Source organism: Blastomyces gilchristii (assembly GCF_000003855.2).
Source record: "Blastomyces gilchristii SLH14081 genomic scaffold supercont1.8, whole genome shotgun sequence".
Classification (NCBI taxonomy): Eukaryota; Fungi; Ascomycota; class Eurotiomycetes; order Onygenales; family Ajellomycetaceae; genus Blastomyces; species Blastomyces gilchristii.
Window position 1 is genome coordinate 796,136 of NW_003101675.1, and position 22,436 is coordinate 818,571.

At 38.8% G+C, this 22,436-nt stretch overlaps 5 protein-coding genes across 5 annotated transcripts; 2 read left to right on the forward strand and 3 right to left on the reverse strand.

Moving 5' to 3' along the window:
- Positions 1-10,575: 10,575 nt before the first annotated feature.
- Positions 10,576-12,718, reverse strand: BDBG_04858 (NADP-specific glutamate dehydrogenase; the record flags this gene model as incomplete). The annotated part of the gene is made up of 6 exons (XM_002624948.2): positions 10,576-11,346; positions 11,427-11,713; positions 11,853-11,915; positions 12,008-12,089; positions 12,182-12,312; positions 12,673-12,718. 6 exons carry the CDS (start codon positions 12,716-12,718, stop codon positions 10,576-10,578), a joined length of 1,380 nt encoding a protein of 459 aa, XP_002624994.1.
- A 1,165-nt stretch (positions 12,719-13,883) lies between these two features.
- On the forward strand, positions 13,884-16,721 carry BDBG_04859 (uncharacterized protein). Its single transcript, XM_031721867.1, has one exon. It carries the CDS (start codon positions 15,275-15,277, stop codon positions 15,593-15,595), a length of 321 nt encoding a protein of 106 aa, XP_031578368.1. The 5' UTR covers positions 13,884-15,274; the 3' UTR covers positions 15,596-16,721.
- Positions 15,709-16,319, reverse strand: BDBG_17079 (uncharacterized protein; the record flags this gene model as incomplete). The annotated part of the gene is made up of 3 exons (XM_031724878.1): positions 15,709-15,886; positions 16,082-16,132; positions 16,195-16,319. 3 exons carry the CDS (start codon positions 16,317-16,319, stop codon positions 15,709-15,711), a joined length of 354 nt encoding a protein of 117 aa, XP_031578369.1.
- A 310-nt stretch (positions 16,722-17,031) lies between the features above and the next one.
- Positions 17,032-22,247, forward strand: BDBG_04861 (uncharacterized protein). The gene is made up of 2 exons (XM_002624951.2): positions 17,032-19,767; positions 19,827-22,247. Exons 1-2 carry the CDS (start codon positions 19,687-19,689, stop codon positions 21,054-21,056), a joined length of 1,311 nt encoding a protein of 436 aa, XP_002624997.1. The 5' UTR covers positions 17,032-19,686; the 3' UTR covers positions 21,057-22,247.
- BDBG_17080 (uncharacterized protein) lies at positions 17,068-17,232 on the reverse strand (the record flags this gene model as incomplete). The annotated part of the gene is made up of 1 exon (XM_031724879.1): positions 17,068-17,232. One exon carries the CDS (start codon positions 17,230-17,232, stop codon positions 17,068-17,070), a length of 165 nt encoding a protein of 54 aa, XP_031578370.1.
- Positions 22,248-22,436: the final 189 nt, after the last annotated feature.

Consider the following 22,436-nt stretch of genomic DNA (forward strand, 5'->3'; position numbering starts at 1 on the left):
TTCAGACAGATGTTAAAGAGTATATTGAGACTTATAATATCTGTTAAAGAATAAAGATTCTGTGATATAAGTAATACAGTGAGTTGATACTACTGCCTGTTTCAAAGAGCTTATAATAGAATCTATTAATGAATTTCATAGTTGATCTGCTGAAGTTAATAATAGTTAAACAATATAACTTAATTTTGATTATTATTAACTGCTTTATAAAGATAAATAAATATATCTCTACTTATAAAAAGATTAAAGTCTCTGAATTAACTAATCTGTTTTTAAATATATCATTATTCATAATTATAATACTCTGAAATTATTAATAATAGATTAAGAATCTCTCTTCATCAGTAAATACTGATCAGTCTTTTACTATCATCTTATAATAAGATATCTTCTCAGTACTGTATTTCATCTGTAGACAGATAATCAGACTGAATATCAGAATCAGATATTAGAACAGTATCTTTAAGTGTTCTATTTATATTATTAGAATGATTGATTTAAACATCTTTTAATTACTGAATTCATATATAATAATATAAAGAATGTAATCTTAAAGATATCTTCTTTCTATACTTATTATGAATATAATTCTTCATTACTCAGTAACATTGTGAATAATGTTTTAAAGAAGAGAATAGACAGTCAGAATGTTAAACAGATATAGAGAATAGAGTATCTCTTAGTATCAGAAGTAAAAGTAAGATTGAAATTTTTAAATAAAATTTATAAGAAGATAGTGAAAAGTATTCACTACACTTAGAAGTAGTAGATAGAATACTATAATTAAAAACATCTTTTAATAAAGTTCTTAATAGAGAATTAAGTGCTACTTTCAGTAAAGAATGTCAAGATAATGAGACTGTGTAAGAAGCTCAGTGAGTGATAACTAGAATCTTTCTCAGTAATAAGAGTGATAAGTAAGCAGATATATAAGTTAAAATTACTCTCAGAATTAAAATTAATTTATTCTATTTTTCACATTTTCTACTTAGAGCTCTATAAGCAACATCTCAGAGTGAAGTCATCTTAGTCAGATAATATCAAGATTGAGAGTGATACTAAATATCTTATGAAGAAAATATTGAATAAGTGAACATATTATAATAAGCTTTAATATCTTATTAAATGAGAAAATTATTCATTATCAGAGAATTCATGAAAACTGCTTAAGTATTTGAAAAATGCTGAGAAAGAGATTGTAAGCTATAAGACAGCTAGTAGAGACTATCTTATTACATATCAGAGATATTGAGTAAGAAATACTACTTAAGACTTCTTATTTTTCTTAAAGAGTTTTTTAGAGATAATTTTACAGTGATAAGTCAGTATCTTGTAAACTCTGTAACACTCTTCTTCTATTTTCTCTCAAAGAATTTTTAGAAGTTTAATAAGACTACACAAGTGTAAAATTCCTGAAGCAGTTAATAAGAAAAGAATGAAATATTTGAAATTAATAAAGATTAATATTATTAACTCACAGACTGCTACTATTCTAATAGAGCTGCAGTCTGCTGAAAAAGTAAAAAGAAGAATTAGAGTCTACTCATTAATACTCACATTTCTATCAAACTCATTCTTCACTATTAAAGTCTTCAGTACTGATATCTTTATCTGCTGAGAAGTTAACACTACAGCACTATAGAAGAGTATGAGAAATATATAAAGTTATTAACTTATCAATTTATAAAGTATCTCAGTCATCTGCTTTAATTAAAGTGAGATTCTCTTTAATCAGTAATTTATCTCTACAGCACTTTTAACAGTAGTATCAGCTAACTTCTTCTTAGAATCAGTCATTCTGAGATGTTTTTTTATCTCAGAGATCTATACTTTCATCTTCTTTTACAGATAAGTAAGAGAGATCTTCTCAGTCTTGATAGAATCTGTCAATACTTAAAGCTTCAAGACTCTCACTCTGTACTGCTTGAGCATCTGAGCTTCTTATCAGAACTAACACAACATCTTCTTATAGAATAGATAATACTTACAGAGAGATAGAAGTCATTGTTACAGATATAATAAAAAATAATAGAAGTGAGAGAAGAGATAGATGTATAAAATCCTCTCTTTCTTCAGCTACTTAATGCAGTGCAGATACATAGCAGTGTCAGTTAGAGACTGCATCAGAGCCTTCTTATAGAGAGAAGATAAAGAAATTATAAGACTCTGCAGACTCAACTCAGCAGCATTCTGAGCAGGACTTGAGTGTGTCACAGAAGAGAAACTATGAATTGAGCTTCTCAGAGTTATTATCTTCAGAATCAAGCTTTCTCTGAGATTCTCTTCAAATGATCACACAAGGTCATATATCACTGTGTTAACTGAAGAGAGAGACAGTGTTATAATGACAGTGAGAAGAGTAGAGAAAGAACTAAACACAGACAAATTAATCAGCAGAAGAGATGACATCTCACTGCAAGATATAGTGACTATCATCACAGCTGTCAGAGAAGTAGAAGAAGAAGAAGAAGATATAATAATAAGAGCAGTGCTTCTGTAGTCTGTTAACATCACTGTCTTCACCTTCAACCAGGCTTTCTTGACAGTCACAGAGGTCTCAGCCACATCATGAAGACATTTATTACTTACTAGAAAATGTCAGAATAAGTCTCTTATTATCTTACAGAGACAATGCTTTCATATACTTACTATTAAAGATGAAAGAAGAGAGAGAAAATTATGTTATAAAAAGAGAGAATCTTTTCAAAAAATTCTGTCACTACTGTTAGCTTTGTCTCTAAAATATATCACTTTTGTAGAGAATTTTATACATGAAATGAAATATGATAGAAGAACTGCAAGTCACTTATTAACTATGTTTTTCATATTTCAAATTGATATATAAGAAACTCACTTATCACATGTTTAATTTGAACAGAGATGAGAAAAGAAAGATCTACATAGTTAGTAGAAAAACTCATCTATTTCTTTATATTATATACAGTACATGCACTGTTAATCAGTTAATAACTATTGCTATATAATAAAGATAACTTCTAATCTGATAATCTTAAAAGCATCAAAACTATACTTTTAAAGAGAAGAGTATTATCACACTTTCAACTATGCTAAGATCTTATTACAGTTTAACACAGCTTATCAATTTTATAAGAATAATTTTATCTCATTTAAACTGGTTTTCAACCACTCTATGACATTATTTAAATATATTGTAGAAAGATCTGATTAATGAATATAAGAACTCTGCTTCTATATAAGATCAGCAGATTACTCTTTCTTAATAGTAAGACACTGCTGAGGTATCACTCTGACTATTCTTATTTATGAAATAAGAGAAGAGTATTCACTCATTATCTATATAGAATAGCTAGATGCTGACTTCTTATTAAAGAAGTCAGTGATTCATTTTTCTTCTACTGAAAGATATATAAGAGTTACTGTATTTCTTATACAATCTTCTTAGTATACTAAGTACTGTATCTGTGATATTCTTATAATAACTTTGTAGCTCATGAGCTCACTATTTAAGCAAGATAGTTAAGCTTACTTATACAGCTTCTTAAATAACTATCTCTACATAACACTGCTAACTAGTCACTGCTTCAGTTCTGTTATATTACAATTATTATCACAGTCTTTACAGTCTCTATCACTTTCTTTCTCTATTACTCTTTTTCACTCTGTATTACTTCTTTTATTTCTTTCACTTTTTACTCTCTACTCTCTACTCTCTATCTTCTCTACTATTATTATCATCTCTACTGCCTCTATCACTGTCTTTTTCTATTACTTTTTATTACTATTACTCTCTCTCTCTATCACTCTCTTTCATTCTGTATCAGCTTTATTATCTCTTCATCTTAGTGACTGAATAATTAATACAGTTATCTGATAATGTCTTGACATGAGAAATTAAAACATGTAAGTTCAAACTTAAGCATCTGTAAATTACTTTAATAAATCACTCTATGTTTCTAAGCTGAGAAGATATTATTACATGTATTTAATTATTACTTTTTTGTATTTTTCTATTTTCTTATTATCTTAATATAATCTCAATACCTGTATTTTCTTCTGTATAATTAACACTTAATCTGTATTTAATATTATGTAAGAACTCATTATTAGCTCTGCTTATATATAAGTATAATGAAAGAATAATAATAATAATAATAATCTATTATCTCTTTTACTTCTTTCACTTCTTTTACTCTTTAATTTCTTTACTATCTCTACTACTCTCTCTTTCTATTACTCTCTTTCACTCTATATCATCTCTATTACTATTATCAGATTTAGAAAAAAGTATAAGAAATGTAAATACTGTAGAGAATGTATAAAAAGAGTAGAATAAAAAAAAAAAGATTTAAAGATTAATCTGAGCTGTATAAATCAGAGTATTCAAAATATTTTTAATAGAATGTATATAATGTCACATTACAATGTTTTTTACATAGAAAAGTTGATTTTTCTATAATAAAGTATATTAATAAATGTATAGATTGTAATAAATGTAGAGAAGAGAATAAAAAATGTAAAAATAGTAAAGAATATTTATAAAGAAAAGAATAAAGATTAATATTATATAGACTATGAAGTCTGTTCATGAATTTAATAAAAAATATATAATATTATATAAGATTATATTACAGAGTATTTTACTCAGAAAAGTTGATTTTTCTATAATATATAGAGAGATTTTGATAGAATATATGTAATATCATATTACAATGTTTTTTACATGAAAAAGTTAATTTTTCTATAATAAATAGAGTATATTAATGAATGTGTAGATTGTAATAAATATAGAGAAGAAATGTAAATATAGTAGAGAATATCTGTAAAGAAAAGAATAAAGATTAATATTATATAGATTACAGAGTCTATTTATAAATTTAATAAAGTATATGTAATATTATATAAGATTATATTACAGAGTATTTTACTCAGAAAAGTTAGTTTTTCTATAATATATAGAGTGATTACTTCGAGATATAAAGTTCTATTATATATATATTTTAAGCTTTTTTTATCAAAACTTCTATAAAATATATATTATAAAGTATTTTATTACAGAGAGAAATATATTAATTGAGTATTAAATCTGAAACTTTTAAATATAAAATTAATATTAACTCTCTACTTTAAGCTTTATGAAATTAAAAATAAAGAATTGATAGTACTGATTATAATAGACCTGATTACTAGTCTTACTAACTTATATTTAAGCTCAATAGTATCTTTTTCAGACTAGTTAATACATTCTGACTGATCAAGAATTGAGATATTATTATACTGTATTTTTTATAAATGTAATAGCAATCACGCATAGCTTGTATTAAACTGTTAAACTGTAAAATTGCAAGATCACTGAGTAGATGTTTTCACTCTTTATAGAAGTCTTTCAATTTTGATTATTATAATAGATATATTGCTTATAAAAAACAAAGTTTTTCTAAGTCTCTTTAAAAATTAGTACAATACTATAAAAAATTCAAAGTATTCATGATTTCTCTAAAATTATTTAGTTATTATTTAAATATATCTATCTTATTTTATCTTAAATTTATATGTATTAATTTTTTTTTTTTACTATATTTTATTATACTTATTATACTAGTAAGTTAGTAACTACATTTCTGCTTTCTGAACTTGTAAGAAGTATGTCTGCTTTCTAACGCCTCTTTCATGACATACTCTCGATGAGTCTCTCACCGTCACATCCCTTCCCTTTCAGTTTCATCTGCTTACGGAGCACGATGCGCACTGTATTAGCATATTTGTACGGATTCCGCGGGGTAAAGAGCTCAACACGGCGACAAAAGGACTGGCGCCATGACCGAAAAGGAAACAACACATTTTCCATTAGCAATAGTGCGAAACTAACGACCAAACTAGCCGAAAACTTGCATTAGCGGTCAATCAAACTGTGAACTATTCAACGTCATTGCTTCACACGAGATGGAGCAATCACACTGCAAGCAGCGTAAACGCTAAGCGGGTTTGTTGAGTTGCATATTTCGCCTCTCAGAGTCTCAGTACAGAGGTCAGTGCGAAAAGTTTTGTCTCACACTAATAATTTATCTGAAATATGATTACTAGTGTATTTAATCTCCAGGCCCTGGGATTGAAGTCTCTATAAGCCCTCTGAAACTCCCTATCCTTTAACCGTGCCATGCTTACTCACTCTCTGTAGTGAGTGTGCCACGGCATATGAAAAACCACACTGTAAAGAAAATATTTTGAATATAGTAATCTTTAAAAATTAATTAATAATCATTACTACATCTATCTATAATATAAAGATTATCTATATACTTATTAGAAGGTGTAGAATTCACTGTAAGTTAAAATTCTATAAAATTATCTTATTATAATTGAGTGACTGTAGATTTTATAAATTTGATTTTAATTAATTAAAGAGTTTTATTAAATATCTTTTTCATCTCATCTACTCTACAGATTGTGATCTTATAATTAACATTCTTAATAGTAAGAACTTTATCTACTTGCATTTATCTGTAGAAGAATTTAATAATCTAATATCTATTTATTTAATAATAATCTGTAAGTTCATTCTCACAGTGTATATTCAATTTCATCTAGATTATGCTACTCTTGAAGATCTTGTTCAACTGTTTTATTAAATCAGATATAAGAGTATTCTTTATATCTTCTAAGATCTTAACTGCTGTATTAATTTAGTAATATAGTATTACAACTATCTCTGAAAAGATTAATTGTAAGAAGATAGTTAATAATTAATCTGCAGATAATGAGATAAAGTGATTATATACATTATTATCATTATTATATATGTTAAGATCTGAGACATTATCAATGATAAGAGGTCTTAATTAATTAAGAATTATATTATAATTAACTGAATACATTTCACAGTTAGTAAAGCTAGCTCTCATAGTATCAGATTTAAATACTTACAGTCAAACACTCTTCAGATTAGTAAGAAATTATCTATTATTATACTACTTATATTTATAGCAGATAGTTTTATTAACTGTCTTTATATAATAATACTTATACTGCTGAAAAGATATATTATTAAGAGATTGTAGAATATAACTTATATAAGATAAGAATCTGAATAGAATAATCTTATAAAGATTATAATATTGAATAAATTCTTCTATGAGATAAGAATCATGATTATTCATTAATAATAGTTAATAACTGCTTATTTAACACTTTTTTATTATCTTATTAAACTGCTTAATTCATTCAAATTCAATCTTATCATTTATAAAGCCAGACTCAGATACAGTAATAATATAGTTATCAGATAAGTTAAAGTATATATATTAATTCTCTAGATAAACTTTTAATTTTATTATAATCAATGAATTTAATACTATATTATCTGTATTAATATACTTTATCACTGTTATTAATCTGCAGAAGTATAATAACTGTATAATGAAATTTATATCTCTAAAGATAATTATAATATACTGTTTATATTCTTCTTCTTCTTAAAATTTAATCTTATTAAAGTTATAGATATTACAGTGAAAAAATTAATATTAATTAAAGATAGCTTTATATTAATTAAATTAATTAATAATAAAGCTTATATTCTTATAAGATACTTATTTTAAATTTATAAGTTTTTACTTAACTTATTTATAATCTGATAGATATTTAATAAATTAATATATTTATATCTTACTTACTATAAGAGATGCAGTCTCTGAATCTGTATAATACTGTCTTAATATACAGTTCACAGCAGCTTTGATATACTTGATAATAAGTGAGTAAAAATTAATATTTAATTGATAAATTCATATCTTAATTATCTCTTTCTGACTGTCATTCAATACTTGATTCAGTGAAATTCTCATAGTTCTTGATTTCTTCTCATTGATTCTCTCATGTAAGATAATATATGAGACTTTGAATTCTTATAACAGAGATGTGATTTTTAATTTTAAATTGCTTTTATATGTATTAACAGCTCTTTGCAACTGCTTCTTAGTGTAATTAGAAGATTTAGACATGATTATAATTAATAATAATTATTTAAAGATGAAGAATGAAGATATTGAAAATATTTTCTATATGATGTGGTTTTCTGTACACTGTGGCACACTCACTACAGAGAGTGAGTAAGCATGGCACGGTTAATAATTGTAGGATAGTTGAAGGTTGTATTGATAGATCTATCTACAAGAACATAATATAGTGGTGGGTCACGTGATCTAGTGGGATCGCTAACCGCAACGGCCGTAAGGGCCAACAATAATTAAGAGATGGAATGGCAATACTTAATGCTAGTATCAGCATTTCAGTTTAAATTCTTAGCGCAAGTCAAAACTTTTCGCAGGAGCCTCCGTACTACTGTGTACGGTACGTCCGTACTGCATAACCCGGAACACTACTCCGTACTCCGCGTCCTCTGATATTTGTTTTCCCCTGTCAAGCCACGGCCACAGGGTCTGTGGCGGTGCTTTTTGACCTCAGGTAGAAGTGGGTAAAATCTATGCTAGGTATAATCAAAGTGGTGGAATAAGAGTACCTGCGTAGCACAACGTCATCGTTTTACCTAGCCTGTTGTGTTGGCAAACAGCTTGAGCTTCTCCAGACTCGAAAGGATTAATAAAAGTGCTAATATGGTTCGGACAGTCAAGGATCACCCCTGAGCAGGGATATCTAGATCGATCGACCCAACCACTCTGCGAGGTAGAGGTTCAGCAGTGCACGAGTAGATATTCTTCCCAGTACCAGAACTTCAGCCAGATTTCTGCGGTGTTTGCTTCTGTTTCTTATTCCCATATCGCTAAATCTCTTCAGCTCAAGTCATTGAGTGTTTGTATTACGGCTGAGCAAGATAAATCTGTTATTCCTGCTGATAGCCGAGGAGTTTTCGCCACGAGGTTGAGACATAAGCTAAAGCGGTGAGAATGGGGAATTCATCACTCTTGAATAATATACGCTAGGACCGCAAGAAGAAGCATGAGAAACGCCACAGTGTGGCTGTGATTCTGAAGCGTCTTGGATTGGCGAGAAGCCTGCATGGGACGGGGTTTGCTTTTGGACCATCTGAGATGGAGTTCAGCTCCTGACTTTCTTTCGCCAAACAATGGCCTGTGCTGTTTCGGTACGACTCAGTACCTGAAGGTGGTGGTTCACACTTCCTTTTTTTTAATCACCCCTTGAACCAGGGCGTGCTTGAGGATCAGCTGCCAGCGCATCCTATTTGTGGCTTGCGTTAACTCCATGAACCCTCAATCTCAGCTTCAAACCTAAGATAGGCCCTCTGAGATTTCGTCAGAGAAATGTTTCTGTGAAGCTACCAAACATCGCCACCAAGTGCACAACGAGCCTGATATCAAAAGATGTGAGATACACATCAATTGGCAAGGGGCCGCTCCAGATAATAGTCTCAGCTAGTCACTGAAAAATGCAGATGGTTTTATCAGCCGTTCGACCACGGGTCGGATTACCCAGGAGCTCATGATAGGGTGTTTATTGTCCGGCGACCCGTAATGAAGGCTGGACGTACTCGACCAATAGCTTCAAACCTCACAGTGTTCCCGAAGCTTTGTATGGGGGGCTGAATCAGTGCAAAATGACTAAGGCCGCCTTAAGTGATGAGCCTTTTAAAATCTCCGCATGTAAGTTATTCGATACGACACTGATAGAAGAATGAGAAAGAAGCAACAGGATTGTCGAACCAACTGCCTCTCCGCACCGAAACACAGTAGAAGCCAAGTGAAACCCATATAAGGGTCCAGATATTCCCCCTCAGACTGCAGCTATTATGGAGCCTGGTGCCATGAATTGGTGTCGTAATAGGCAAGACAGAGGAAAAGGACGTTTTGAAAAATGAAGCAGACGAACGTTATGGGATGGGTTAAGAGGTAGAAGCTTTTATGCTTCGAAATGGGATTCGCAGTGACGTCAGTGCAAGTTTCAGGCGCTCGCATAAACGTAGAAACGCAGGTTCGCAGGAGTAATCATGGTGAGGGTCCATGTTGTTCGTAAGTTAAAGAATGTTATTTCACCGGGAGCACCGAAACTTAGCAATCATAGCTATTCTCCAATGTTGTCCCATGTTCCTTTTTGGTATAAGAAAAGCGATGTCATAAACTCAACATAAACCTAACATTCATTCATTCGCTAACATCAACCGGCATCCAGGATCCCAAACAAAAAAAAATATAAAAACCAGAACCGCAGGTGCACACGTATATGTACATGTACATTGTACATGGAAAGAGCATCAACCACGAACATAAAAGAGCAAAGCCGAAAGCCAAAAACCCAGACATCCCAAGAAACGTGCAAGATACCATGCAAGAAACAGAAAATCGCAGGATAATATCCAGAATCCGACACCAGCTATTCCACCCAAACGTATTGCCGTAAGATCTATTAGACAAGAGCATGACACGATCAATCCCACCCAGAAACACAACTGACAAGAGAGAAAAAAAAGCAGGGCAAAAGTTATGTGTAGATAATATTGGCACAAAACGCCAAAAAGAAAACGCAGGAACCCCTAGCACACCAACAGGCCGAATACAAGATGCTTAATAGCGACAGAGAACAAACCTCCCTTAGCAAAAATGAATTAGAAAGGAGATCCGTTCTTCACCACCAATCACCCTGATCTTTCATCGCGGCTGCAACCTTCATGAAGCCAGCAATGTTGCTCCCCGTAACCAAGGAAGGCAACTTGCTTTCGTCAGGCAAGGTGTATTTCTTCGCCGTCTCAACGCCGATCTCGAAACAGTCCTTCATAATCTGCTTCAATTTCGCATCAACCTCAGCAGCCGTCCACGTCAGGCGCTGCGCATTCTGCGCCATCTCTAGGCCAGAGACAGCAACACCACCTGCATTGGCTGCCTTTCCGGGACCGTACCAGACGGATTTCCCCTTGGAATGGAAGCGGCGGCTGGCTTCGAAGTGCTCGACAGCAGCGAGTGTGCAGCCCATATTGGATCCCTCAGCTATATATCTCGCGCCAGCTTCCATCAATGCCTGGGCTTCGGGGCCAGAGACTTCGTTCTGGGTGGCACAGGGCAGGACGACGTCGACTTTGCCGACGTGTGTCCATGGTCGTTCGCCCTCGACGTATTCGCATCGTTCGCGGAAGGCTTCGGTGTTGGCGAGGCTGGAAAGTTGCTTGCGTTCGACTTTGATCTGTTGGATCATGTAAATTTCTTCTGGGGTGATACTGTCCCCGTGGTCGCGGACGATTAGCGATCCCCGGCTGTCGCTGAGAGAGCAGACAGTGCCGCCAAATTCGATAACCTTGAGCGCTGCGTATTGCGCGACGTTTCCGGAGCCGGAGATCGCGACACGTTTGCCTTTAAAGCTTTCTTTGCCGTCCGTGGCATACTCGATCATATGTTGGACGTACTATTTTGGAAGATTTTGGTTAGCTGACCTGAGCCGTTGGAAACCTTTTTCTGAGTGAACTGGGTTGTACATATACATACGTAAACCAGACCATACCCAGTGGCCTCGGGACGAATGTGGCTTCCGCCCCAGCTCAGTCCCTTGCCAGTCAACACACCCTCCCAAAGATGCCGCTGCCTCTTGTATGCACCGAACAGGAATCCAATCTCACGCCCCGAAACGCCAATGTCGCCAGCTGGAACGTCAATGTCAGCGCCGATATGCTTGCTCAGTTCCATCATGAAAGCAAAACAGAATTTTCGGATTTCGTTATCTGATTTTCCCTTGGGATCGAAGTCGGCGCCTCCTTTGCCGCCGCCCATGTTCACTGAATAGAGTAACAATGATATGTTAGTTTTATCTTTTCTTGAACGCTATGTACTTTCCCTTCGCCTTCCCGCCGGCCCCGTTTGGCAATGGATGGATGAGAAGAAAAAAAAAAAAAAAAAAAAAAAAAAAAAACTTACGTCCTGTCAACGCATTTTTGAAAATCTGCTCGAAGCCCAAAAATTTCAGGATAGACATGTTCACTATTTTTGATTTGACGTCAGCATAACCAGATGCAAAAACGCTAAACAGTCCCCGACCGGAGACAAAAGAAAAGAAAAAGTCATTTCAATACCTGTGGGATGAAACCGGAGGCCTCCCTTGTAGGGGCCCAAGGCGGAGTTGAATTGAACCCGGTAACCCCGGTTAACTTCGAGCTGCATGAATCGACGGAGCATTAGACACAGTGCCGATTAAATTGGGGTGGGTGTGTACGACATGACATGTATATAACGAGTTTCTCGCTTACCTGTCCCTTGTCATTTTCCCAAGTTACACGGAACTGAATGGTACGCTCAGGCACGGCAGCAACGGCGAGGGCTCTGCGATATTCTGGATGCTGGTCGAAAAGGGTGGAGTTTTCCAATGTAGAGGCCAGCTCTGTTAATTCAATTATATCTGGTCAGCACAGGCCCTTTCCTTTCTTTTGTTCAACTGTGTTTTGTTAGTTTTCTCTCCAAAGCCATTTTTTTTTCCTTCTCTTTTTCTGTTTTAATTAATTTCTTGCTCAACAAGTTGTGTCCCCGAACTGGAGGGTGGCGAAATCCAAAAAAAAAAAAAAAAAAAAAAAAAAAATTCATATTTCTGTGTTTTTTTTTTCCCGTACATTTCCATTTTTTGCTCTGTTTCTTGTACAGGAACATCACATCCCAAACTCGGCCTGGGCAGCCGGCCCATGGAGGGAGGAGGCTAGAACAGAAGAGAGAAAAAAAAGTGAATAGATAAATAAATAAAACCCACCTCTGTAGGCCTGCTCGAACTCCGGCTCAACAGCGAGATGAGACATTATTCAACAATAATAAATTCTCCTCTCTAATTTTCCCAGCGGTTTGAGGAAAAAAGAATGTAGATTTTTAGATTCAATTGGTTTTCCAAACAACGAATATCAAATTCGTGCGTTGGGGATTGTACAAAGGTTGGGTATAGTGTGTATATATTCTGCGTCGTCGTGGCTTCGGTGGTCGATTCAATAGTGAAGGACAGTATTGAAAGAAGCTGAGATGGGTTGGTATCAATCAAGAAAACCTCCTAGAAGCTTAACGAAAATTGAAGATGAAATGAAGAAAGGATGAAGAAAGGATGAAGAAGAGGAAGAAGAAGAAGAAGAAGAAGCGAAAAGAGGGGAACTGGGAGAATTAAATAAAAAATTTAAAATAATCGATCAGAGGCAATTTTTTTTTTTTTTTTTCCCTCTCCTCCAATCTGGAAGTTTTCAGCTATGGTTTGTCCCCCCTTGTTTTCCCCCCTTGTTTTCCCCCTTCTCCTCCTCGGAAAAATTCAAGGACAAAACGGGCGTTATCTACCGTAGTTATTTAATATTTGCGGATATAAATTGGTCATTTCTATTAGGTCCCTGGCTGGTGCTGGAATGGGGGATTAAAATGAACTATCAAAATGCGCGCCGGCCGGGAACGGAGGCGGGCGGAAGATACAGGAAGGAAGGGAACATATTGTAGCGTTGGAAGATAAGGCAAAGAGCAGCCATTGGAGAGCGGGAGCTTGGGTGGAATGACGTAGAGATTATTTATTAGCTCGACAGCAGCAAAGGGGAGAGAGAGAGAGAGAGACATGAAGTGCGCCTTTGCTGATAGGCTGTATATATATATGTATGTATGTACATACATTACATACTACTGGGGGGGGGAGAGAGAGATAGATAGATATCTGATATCGATGGCTGCATGCTTCTCTTATAACATAACTACCCGTAATTCCACAGCTACATCCTCGATTTCCTGTTCTTCTGCCTCTTGGAATTCCTCCTCCTTAGCTGATTTTTCGTGGTGGGTGCGGTGGCGTCGGGCGCAAAAGCTTGGGACCAGGGCCCCCTCTTGTCTTCTCGAAAGCTGACAGGAAACTTCCGATGACGGACGGAACCCTCGCCGGGCACTGGCTGAGTCGCTCGCTGGAGCCGATCATTATTGCAGCTGGGTTCTGTTCTGCTTCCAAGTAGCATAAGAGCCAGCAGCAACATAAACAAACCCTCACTCTCCACGGGTAACTATAATGTACAGTACGGAGTACTCCGTACATACTTATTATTATTATTCTTCTTATTCTTATTCTTATTATTATTATTATTATTATATTGCTGTTGTTTCACGCGGCTGCTCCCCACTGCCTTATCTTATCCCGAGCTATCTTTTTATGCATAAGGTTTGCTTAGCCCAAGGAGAAGCCCCATGCAGCCGCATTGCACGATCTCCCTTATCTTTATCTTTTGCGCTTGCTCGGCATTATCAATTATTATCAAGTCATGTCATGGCCCACTTAGCCTTAACTACGGAGTAACTACTGCGTACAGGCGTCAGTTCCAGTCAGTCCGCTCGCTCTACCCTAGCTCCCATTGGCTGCACCCGGAGATTGTGTCTTTTTTTGGCGGCGTATAAATTAAATAATGCAGCTCTAGCGGGCGGCTTTTCGGGCGGTCGCCTCATTCTAACCTAACCCTAACCCTAATTCCCCAAAAACGCAGCCAGCCCTAACTCCCGAGACCGTTTATTAACCACTGAAATTCCTACTCTTTTTTTTCTTCTGTTTTAGATCGAGTAATGAGACCGAAGGCTGCTTATTATTATTATTATTATTATTATTATTATTATTATTATTATTATTATTATTTACACCAGGGTAGTTATGTATGTCCTCGAGTCAGCAGAGTGACCGGCGGCAGATATACTAACTCCTAATCATCAGCTTTCCGGTGAGAAGTGGGGGTAGGGGGTAGGTAGCTCTCTACATATGCTAACCAAACATCTTCTAGAGGAAAGCCGGATTAACCAGAAAAGAAAAATTCAACTTTTTCAAATTCATCATTTTGCCGATCTGTCAAGTCAAGGCGCGTGCGCTATCATGATCATCAACATCTTTACCACTTTCGAAGAAGTGAGAGGTCTTCTTTGTTAACTTATCCTCATTGGGCCACCTCTTTGTGCTCTACAATCCATTTAACACCAGCAGGTTGACGCCCTACATACCGATGCTCACCAGCATAGCAGCAAACACACCCAGTACCACACGCAGACCACGGTGATAACTATGCCGATGCGTCTTTCTCGTGGGAAAAAAAAAAATTTTGAGGGCCGAAAATACAATATTGCCCAGCAGATGAACCTGCCTGATAAAACGGCCATGATCACCGATTGCTTGGTGGTTCCAGCCGTGTTATCAATGATCTATGAGACAATAAGTGGGTTCCCCTGAGAACAGGAACTCAAGTACGTTATTATATATAGGCCACTAGAAGTGGTCCTTGCTGGGAAGGTCGGTCCTCTGTCCAGCACGTACAGAAGTGGCCCTCCAACAATGACTCGCATCATGAAGATAGCAAGGATGTAGCCCTATGTGCGGTCCAGCCCTCTTGCAAAGAATGACCCATTACCTGAACAATGCCGAACGGGATAATTCAAAACTGACGCCCGAAATTTGTCGAAGCCAAAAGCTACACACGACTAGCGGCCCCCCAAACCCGATCGCTACAGATGCGCCCGATATTAACCAGCACCGACATGGCAATCCACATATAGCTTTTCGGCTCTCTCCAGCGCCCACTTGCCCGTACATGCGGCCGCTTGAATTCGCGAAATATGTTACCAGTTTAATTGGCGCGAAGCCGTTCAACAGCGTGCTGCCGCTCCACCTCAGTGAAAAATCGAGCGGATAAGGGTATTATTGTTCCAGCTTCCAATATGCCCACGGCGAGCAGAGGGGCGAAACTCTTGCATCCGTGCCATGCATGTCTGGGCAATTTCCCCCAACCCAGCACCAGCGTCGACGTCAGGATTCGGTGTGGCACTCGTGACTCGCACGATCAGCCATGTAGAAAAAGGGCTGCCATGCCAGCTGTGCTAGGGCCGATATCGATCCGACCCGCGAGTCCTGGTTTCCTTGCAGACCAGTGTCTTCTTGGAGACTGAATAGGGATCCCTCTGCCCAGAACGGCTTTGTCGAGGACCTGGAGAAAGGAAGTCAAGGTATAGCGTGTTTTAAAAAAAAAAAAAAAAAAAAAAAAAAAACCAAACAGGGGATTCTCGGGTAGAAAAATTAATCTTTATTAGCGGTCAGTAGTTAGTCAACGGCTTTTTTATTTACCTTGCCGTCCATCTCTACTCCGTACGCTTGTTATCACACCCATACTTGTCTGTCATACCTGAGGAATTTGAGGAATGGCAGAGGAGGTTTCGGAGCGATACCTGGACAACTACATAGTTTGGATTATTTGTTGCAATTGTGTGCTAAGGGGAATGCACAGCGGACACATACCGAACTATCAAACAGCTTCTTTCAATTATAGAGCCTATCAGTTCTTGGTTATTGACGTATCTAGAGCGCCAGCCATATTTTCCCTTTTTGCTCCAAAAAGTTCCATGCGTTGTTTGTTCGTGCATTGGGCAGACAGCAAAATGAGAGCTTTCTTCTGACAACTATGGCATACAAGTCAGCCCATACACCAGTAAAGGGCTCAAGTAGTCGATCAACCGTAGCTCTTCCCAACCACTGGCACCTAACCCCCACGTCGGATTTGAGAAAAGCTCAATTCCAACACCCGAAAAAAAGGTTGTCCCGGCATTAACATCCATCGCCAAGTACTCGTGCGAGAGTACAGTACAGGGGGGGGTGCAGCAGACTGTACGTTATCCGGCAGGCAAGGATGGGGATGGAGCCAACCGAACTAGGTTTCTGGTATCGGGGTATGCTTTTGCTACTTTTCTTCTCTCCCGATAAATAATAATAATAATGAGATAATGATGGCTCGGACGAAAAAGTTTTTTTTTTTTTTTTTTTTTTTTTCTTTTTGCGAAATCCCGCTGTCGTCATCGGAGGTTTAAGGTGACATGGTGAACCGAATTACGGCCGGCGCCTTTTGCGCCAGTTGCAGCCGGGTACGTGCGAAAATGTTTCGGAACGAGCCGGCGGAATGAACTCTGATCCCAACCCATCCCAAGATATCCTGTCATGTTTTACTCGGGTTGCAGAAAAACTGGCTAAAAAAGATGGAAACGAGTGCCGAGATTGATTTTTAAATGGAGTCAAATGTATTTTAGCTTTAATTAAATAAAACGAAACGAAGAGGACATCTGCAGGCGGCACGTGGGCGAGAAATTAAAGTTAAAATAAGCTTTGGCCTTGGCAGCCCTATCTGCGGTCCTCACGGTCAGCTGACCCCTCGTTTGCCGCCGTATAGGCTAGCTCTCGTCTTTCTCCAACCTCCTCTCCGTCGAACTTGAGGTCTGCGGGATCTTTATTGAATGATTGCATGAGCAACTGTTTCGGCGGGCTCTTCAGGGATGAGAGAGACATGGCTAAAATGCGTATCGCTCGAACACGTATCAAAGATTGAGGCAAAACTTATCCAGAAATATAAAACAGAGAGCTCTCTCTATCTTGTTGGACAAGGTGTCCCGTGTCCCGCCCTTGGTGAAAAACTTAATTCAATGCGCCTGGGAAGCATATTCTTTGCCGCCTAGGTTTTTTTTTGATACCGAGCGTGTCGTACATCGTTTGGCAAGTCAACTTAGCCAGCCATTCGGCTAATAGGATGCCAACCGAAGCCTCCAAATCGTCTAGCATCACCAAAATCTTCACATACCGCAGTTCACCCTACTCTGTCTGGCATACCCAAAATCTCTCTCTCTCTCTCCATATATATATATATATATGTGTGTGTGTGTGTGTGTGTGTGTGTGTGTGTGTGTGTGTTTTTGTGAGGAACCCGTATTTCCGTCGGGCCCCTTCCAATCGGAGATGTGACCATTCCCGCAGACTGCCCAGAGGTCACCGGGTGTCGCACACCCGTGTCTTGATAGCCAAGTTTTGGTTGCGCTCTTGGCCACTCCTCTGGAGATTCTGTGATATTTCACTGCTGGTCGTATGACACAAGCTCCTGAAGACCAGGCGTTAGCGGCCGGCCGGCTCGCCTGCAGGCATTTCTCGAATTGTGGCAGCAGATAGTCTGGCTTTCCACGCCTATCGGTTCATCTCTGAAGTGGAATTCTCGAGCGAATGTGCGTGTTTCACAGCTTGCCTAAAACGTGGGATCGGTGAGACTTGTTGTAGAGTCGAATTCTATGGCTCTTGGTTTCGGAACATGCTTTGGCAACGAGTATTGTGCTATCATCGGTGACCCCGCCGTTGTTACTTATATAGATATATGTATATATATATATTGTGTCTGAGTCTCCCACCCTACTAGAAACCAGTGCGAAGGCACAAGTTTGGCAATGGCGGGTAGATGCTTGCCATTGACAGGGAAGTTTTACCGAACCAAATCTCCCTAAGATTCTCTTGCTTGAGCTTTTCTATCTATGTCTTCTCTGAAACCCTTGCCAACAAGAGAGAAAGGTTCCGAGAACTTGATATTCGTGTGCTTTTGTTCTGCTTTGAACCACCCACTGTCCTGTTGTTTGATACAAATGCCAATATATCTAGCTGGGCATGTTATCATCAAGTCTTGCTGATACAACAATATCCGATACCTAAAGGGAGGAGAAAAAAAAAAAAGAAAGCAAGAAAGAAAGAAAAACCCTCCCTCTCAGGCAATTCCATAATATTCAAACATTTGACGCTACTTTCAATGCCAGAATGGATGTTCTGGACAGCAGCGGTTCCGCCCCTTGTGGTACTGTATGTTTCGCACAAACGAGTAAAGATCTCGATGCGGGCCACTCATATGTGTATTTACTCAAGTTACTAATCATCATAATTAGTATCACTGTGGTAAATGTATGTACATACATGAACGAGAAGAACATTCAGGACTCAAATGAGGGACTTTTTGATGTTGGCTCATTTGCAGTGTCTTCATTTGTTTCAACTCGTCCACACCTCATTGAATTACCACTCTGGCAGTGTCATATAGGGAACAGTTCAATGAAAATATAGACATAGAGTCTATAAACAATTATAGATGGTTCAAATAATTGACTCTTGTGACGTTTTGCTAATGAGCGCTATTTTGTGGCTTATTTCATAGACGCAAGGATTCCTTCAAATATTGCTGGATATACAATGCTGCTTTTAGTAGTGATGCTTCAAAACACTTTCCATGCTGTACACACTGATAGTGTACATCATTGCTACTGGGACGAGAGTTGGCAGAGCTGGAATATAGTTACTAGCCATCTTTCAAGCCTCCATCAGGGGCTAATTTGACATGTATTTACTCTGTACTCGCTTGGAATTTTGCAACTACGTTTATCCAACCTCCCAGAATATACAGGGTACCCAAGCCCTTGGCGAGAGGACGCGGGATAAACGGGATAAACCTCGCGCTTCTACTTGCTGCTGCAGCGATAATAAGCAATGTTCCCCTCGGGGTTCCGCCGCCGCGACGCATAGAGAGCCAATCCCAGGCGCTCCTGGACTAACCACCTGCGGATGCTAACGGTGATGCTAACGGTGATGGTCACGGCTCGGGTTGTGACAGAAGCTGCCCACACAGCACTAAGGCCCTCCAAGAATAGGTGTCATCCATGCCAGAGCTTTCTATATCTGAGCAATGAGAAGCTCAGATTTACCAACTTTTGTCGAGCAATATTGTAACACTATATACCTCTTGGCGCTGGGAGAGGGGAAATTGGCTGCTCGTTGCTGCTCTTTTCTGTCCTTTTTGCCTGCGGCTTCTGTGTCACCTAATGCTGTACTTCCTACACCCAGCCCAAACATCGGGAGAGCAGCAGGACAGCAGTACCAGTGATACCAGAGAAGAATGCTTCCCACCACCGCTTCAGCCATTACGCGCTTCCTAAGTACACAATGAGCGTCCGCCAGACGTTTGTCGCGACCGTCCTTATTGCCGTTTATGCTGGTGCAAGAGCAAGTATACCAGATTGCGCGGTAAGTCACGCATCACCACCTCCTTTTCGCGCTGACACCTCTAGCTAACTAACTGATAGAGCAAATGTTTCCAAACCGCTGTGAACGACCATGCTTGCGACCAATGGCTGTCCGATGTTGACTGTTGCCGGAGCGACGCTTTCATTCTTTTGATATACAACTGCATCTATGATGAGTGCAGCCGGCAGCCCTTTGATGAAGCGTGGAGTCATCTCAGGGAAGAATGTGACAAGGTCGATGTTTATATTCCTCCCGCCCACTTTGTCCCGCTTCCTGAACCTACTTCGACCAGCAGTACAGAAACAACCAGCAGCACCACGACAACCAGCAGGTCCAGCACATCCACCGCCTCTGTGCCGATAACTACATCGACAACTGCATCGGCCGCTGCGTCGACAACAGAAACTCCACCCACCGAGCCTCTAACTACGGGAACAACTACCACAGGCCCCAAGGCCAATACCATCCCTAGTGGCTCAGATGCCTCAAACGACGACAATGGAAGCGGCGGTCTTAACTCCAGTACAAAAGTAGTAATTATCGTCCCTCTCGTACTTGTCGCTCTGGCAATAGCATTGTTTTTTTTCCTCCGTCGACGCCGGAAGAAAGCCACCCCATCCAGCACAGAGGCACCAAATAACGCAGCTCACGAAAATAAGCCACTGGTCCACGAGATTTCAGGGACAGAAATTAGCGGAGGTAGCAGGTACAGGTATGCAGCCGAACTAGAAGCAGTCGAAGCCAGCAGAGCAGGAGGGACCACACTGCCTCCACCCAATTCAACCATGACGCCATATATAGCAGGCATGGACTCGCATACCAACCTGACCGGCCGTCCACAGCGAGTTGGAAACCAAGCCGCCGCCAGTGCGAGCCACACTAGCGTTGTAATAAATCATCAACCTAATGACCCTCGCACTTCGGGTACTCCTGCACCAGCAGCAATACCGCTCGCATATTCACCACCCACCACAAGCCCCGTATCAGGCTCGAGTCCGCCAGTGTCCCCAATTCAACCGCAAGGCACAAGCAATTTCTCATCACAGCAGATGTCAATGATCGAGCCGTCTCTTAATGTTTCGCTAGAAGAAAGCAGGGAGATACAAAGGCTTCTTGCGAGTCTGGAGGCAGTAGAACGGCGGAAACGCGAGAGTGCTTCACGCGCGCAAATGCTGGAGCGGGAAGAAGCTGCAGTGCGAGCGGAAGAGAAGGCGCTATTGGAGGAGATTCGGAAGAGAACTGGGAAACTCTCGCATGGAAGTGTATCGCCCCGTCCTGGACCGGTCTAACATAAAGATTTATTTTTTGATTAGCAACTTGACGCTTGTGAAAAATAAAAATATATATATCAAAAGCAGGGGGAACATCCAACATCCGTTCCAATCAGTAATTTTACTGCGGGAGCGACGTTCGCACGCTCAGGCTGGTTAAAACGGCATGGAGTTGGAAGGCTTTTTCACTGAACTCGATTAAAACATCCAAACAAAGCAACAAAACGTCCCCTTTACCGGGATCTCAACGATACTTCCCAACGGACACATCGAGATTCAGTGCTTGAGGTTGCGGGAAGAAGAAAGGGACGGAGGATGAGAAAAACGTGGAATTTAACCATCGCCCGTCCGTTACACCCACCGCCCAGCCACCAACCACTCATCCCCATACCATACCACACATCTACAGTACCTTTCATAGTTCGCCCATTTCATCCTACGGGCATGGCTTGCCACGGGGGGGGGGGTGCGCTTCACACGTATATTTAAATATCACACACAGGTTTTTTTTTTTTTATTTCTTCCACATTTCAATGTTTGATATCGATATCCCACCCCAGCCTTGCATTTTTAGAATTAACACATAAGATGGTCATTCCATGGTCATCATTCCAACCCAGACTTAGCATTCATCTAGAGATGATCTCAGTCTACATCGGCGGCTGGTTTGCGGGATTTTGAAAAGTGAAAAGGAGAAGGGGACAAGCACAAAGCACATCTCACAAGCGGCCCCCCCCCCTTTCTACTCCCTCAGAGTACTCCCGCACTTCCTGTCTACCCTTTCCATGGATGATGAACTCCCAAACCTCGACATACCCCCACAGAATAAACAGGCCGACTAACTTACTCAAAAAATCTATCTATCTCCTCAGTCAACCCCCTCATCCTTTTCCTTTGTCACTCGATACTGAATCTCCACCGGCCCTATACAGTCTGTACTTGAGTCCTACTAATCTATTCACATTCCCGCCACATCGGCTACATAAGTGATGATTTCATGGAGTTTCCGTAATCCGGTGCGCAAATTTTTCTTTTTGTGGCTTTATTGCTACATCGGATATTTGGTTATGTTGTATAGGATCTGATTGTATTCTGTTTCGTGCTTCTTCTTCTTTTTACCTGTTTATTTTTATTTTTATTTTTATTTTTTTTAAATCTCCTCATTTGTATTTCAGTGTGACATCTAAGTGTGTACATGTACATATACATGTACAGCCTTAGCCAGCAAAATGAGAATTTCATATGCCTGTCTGTATCTGCGTACATTTTTTACTTGAATGATAAAGGTACTCTTAAATACATGTATCTTGATTTTAATATATATATATATATCACCAAACACATCAGTTGACAGGATTTATTTCTCTTTTATACTTTACTTTAATTACAATAATAATA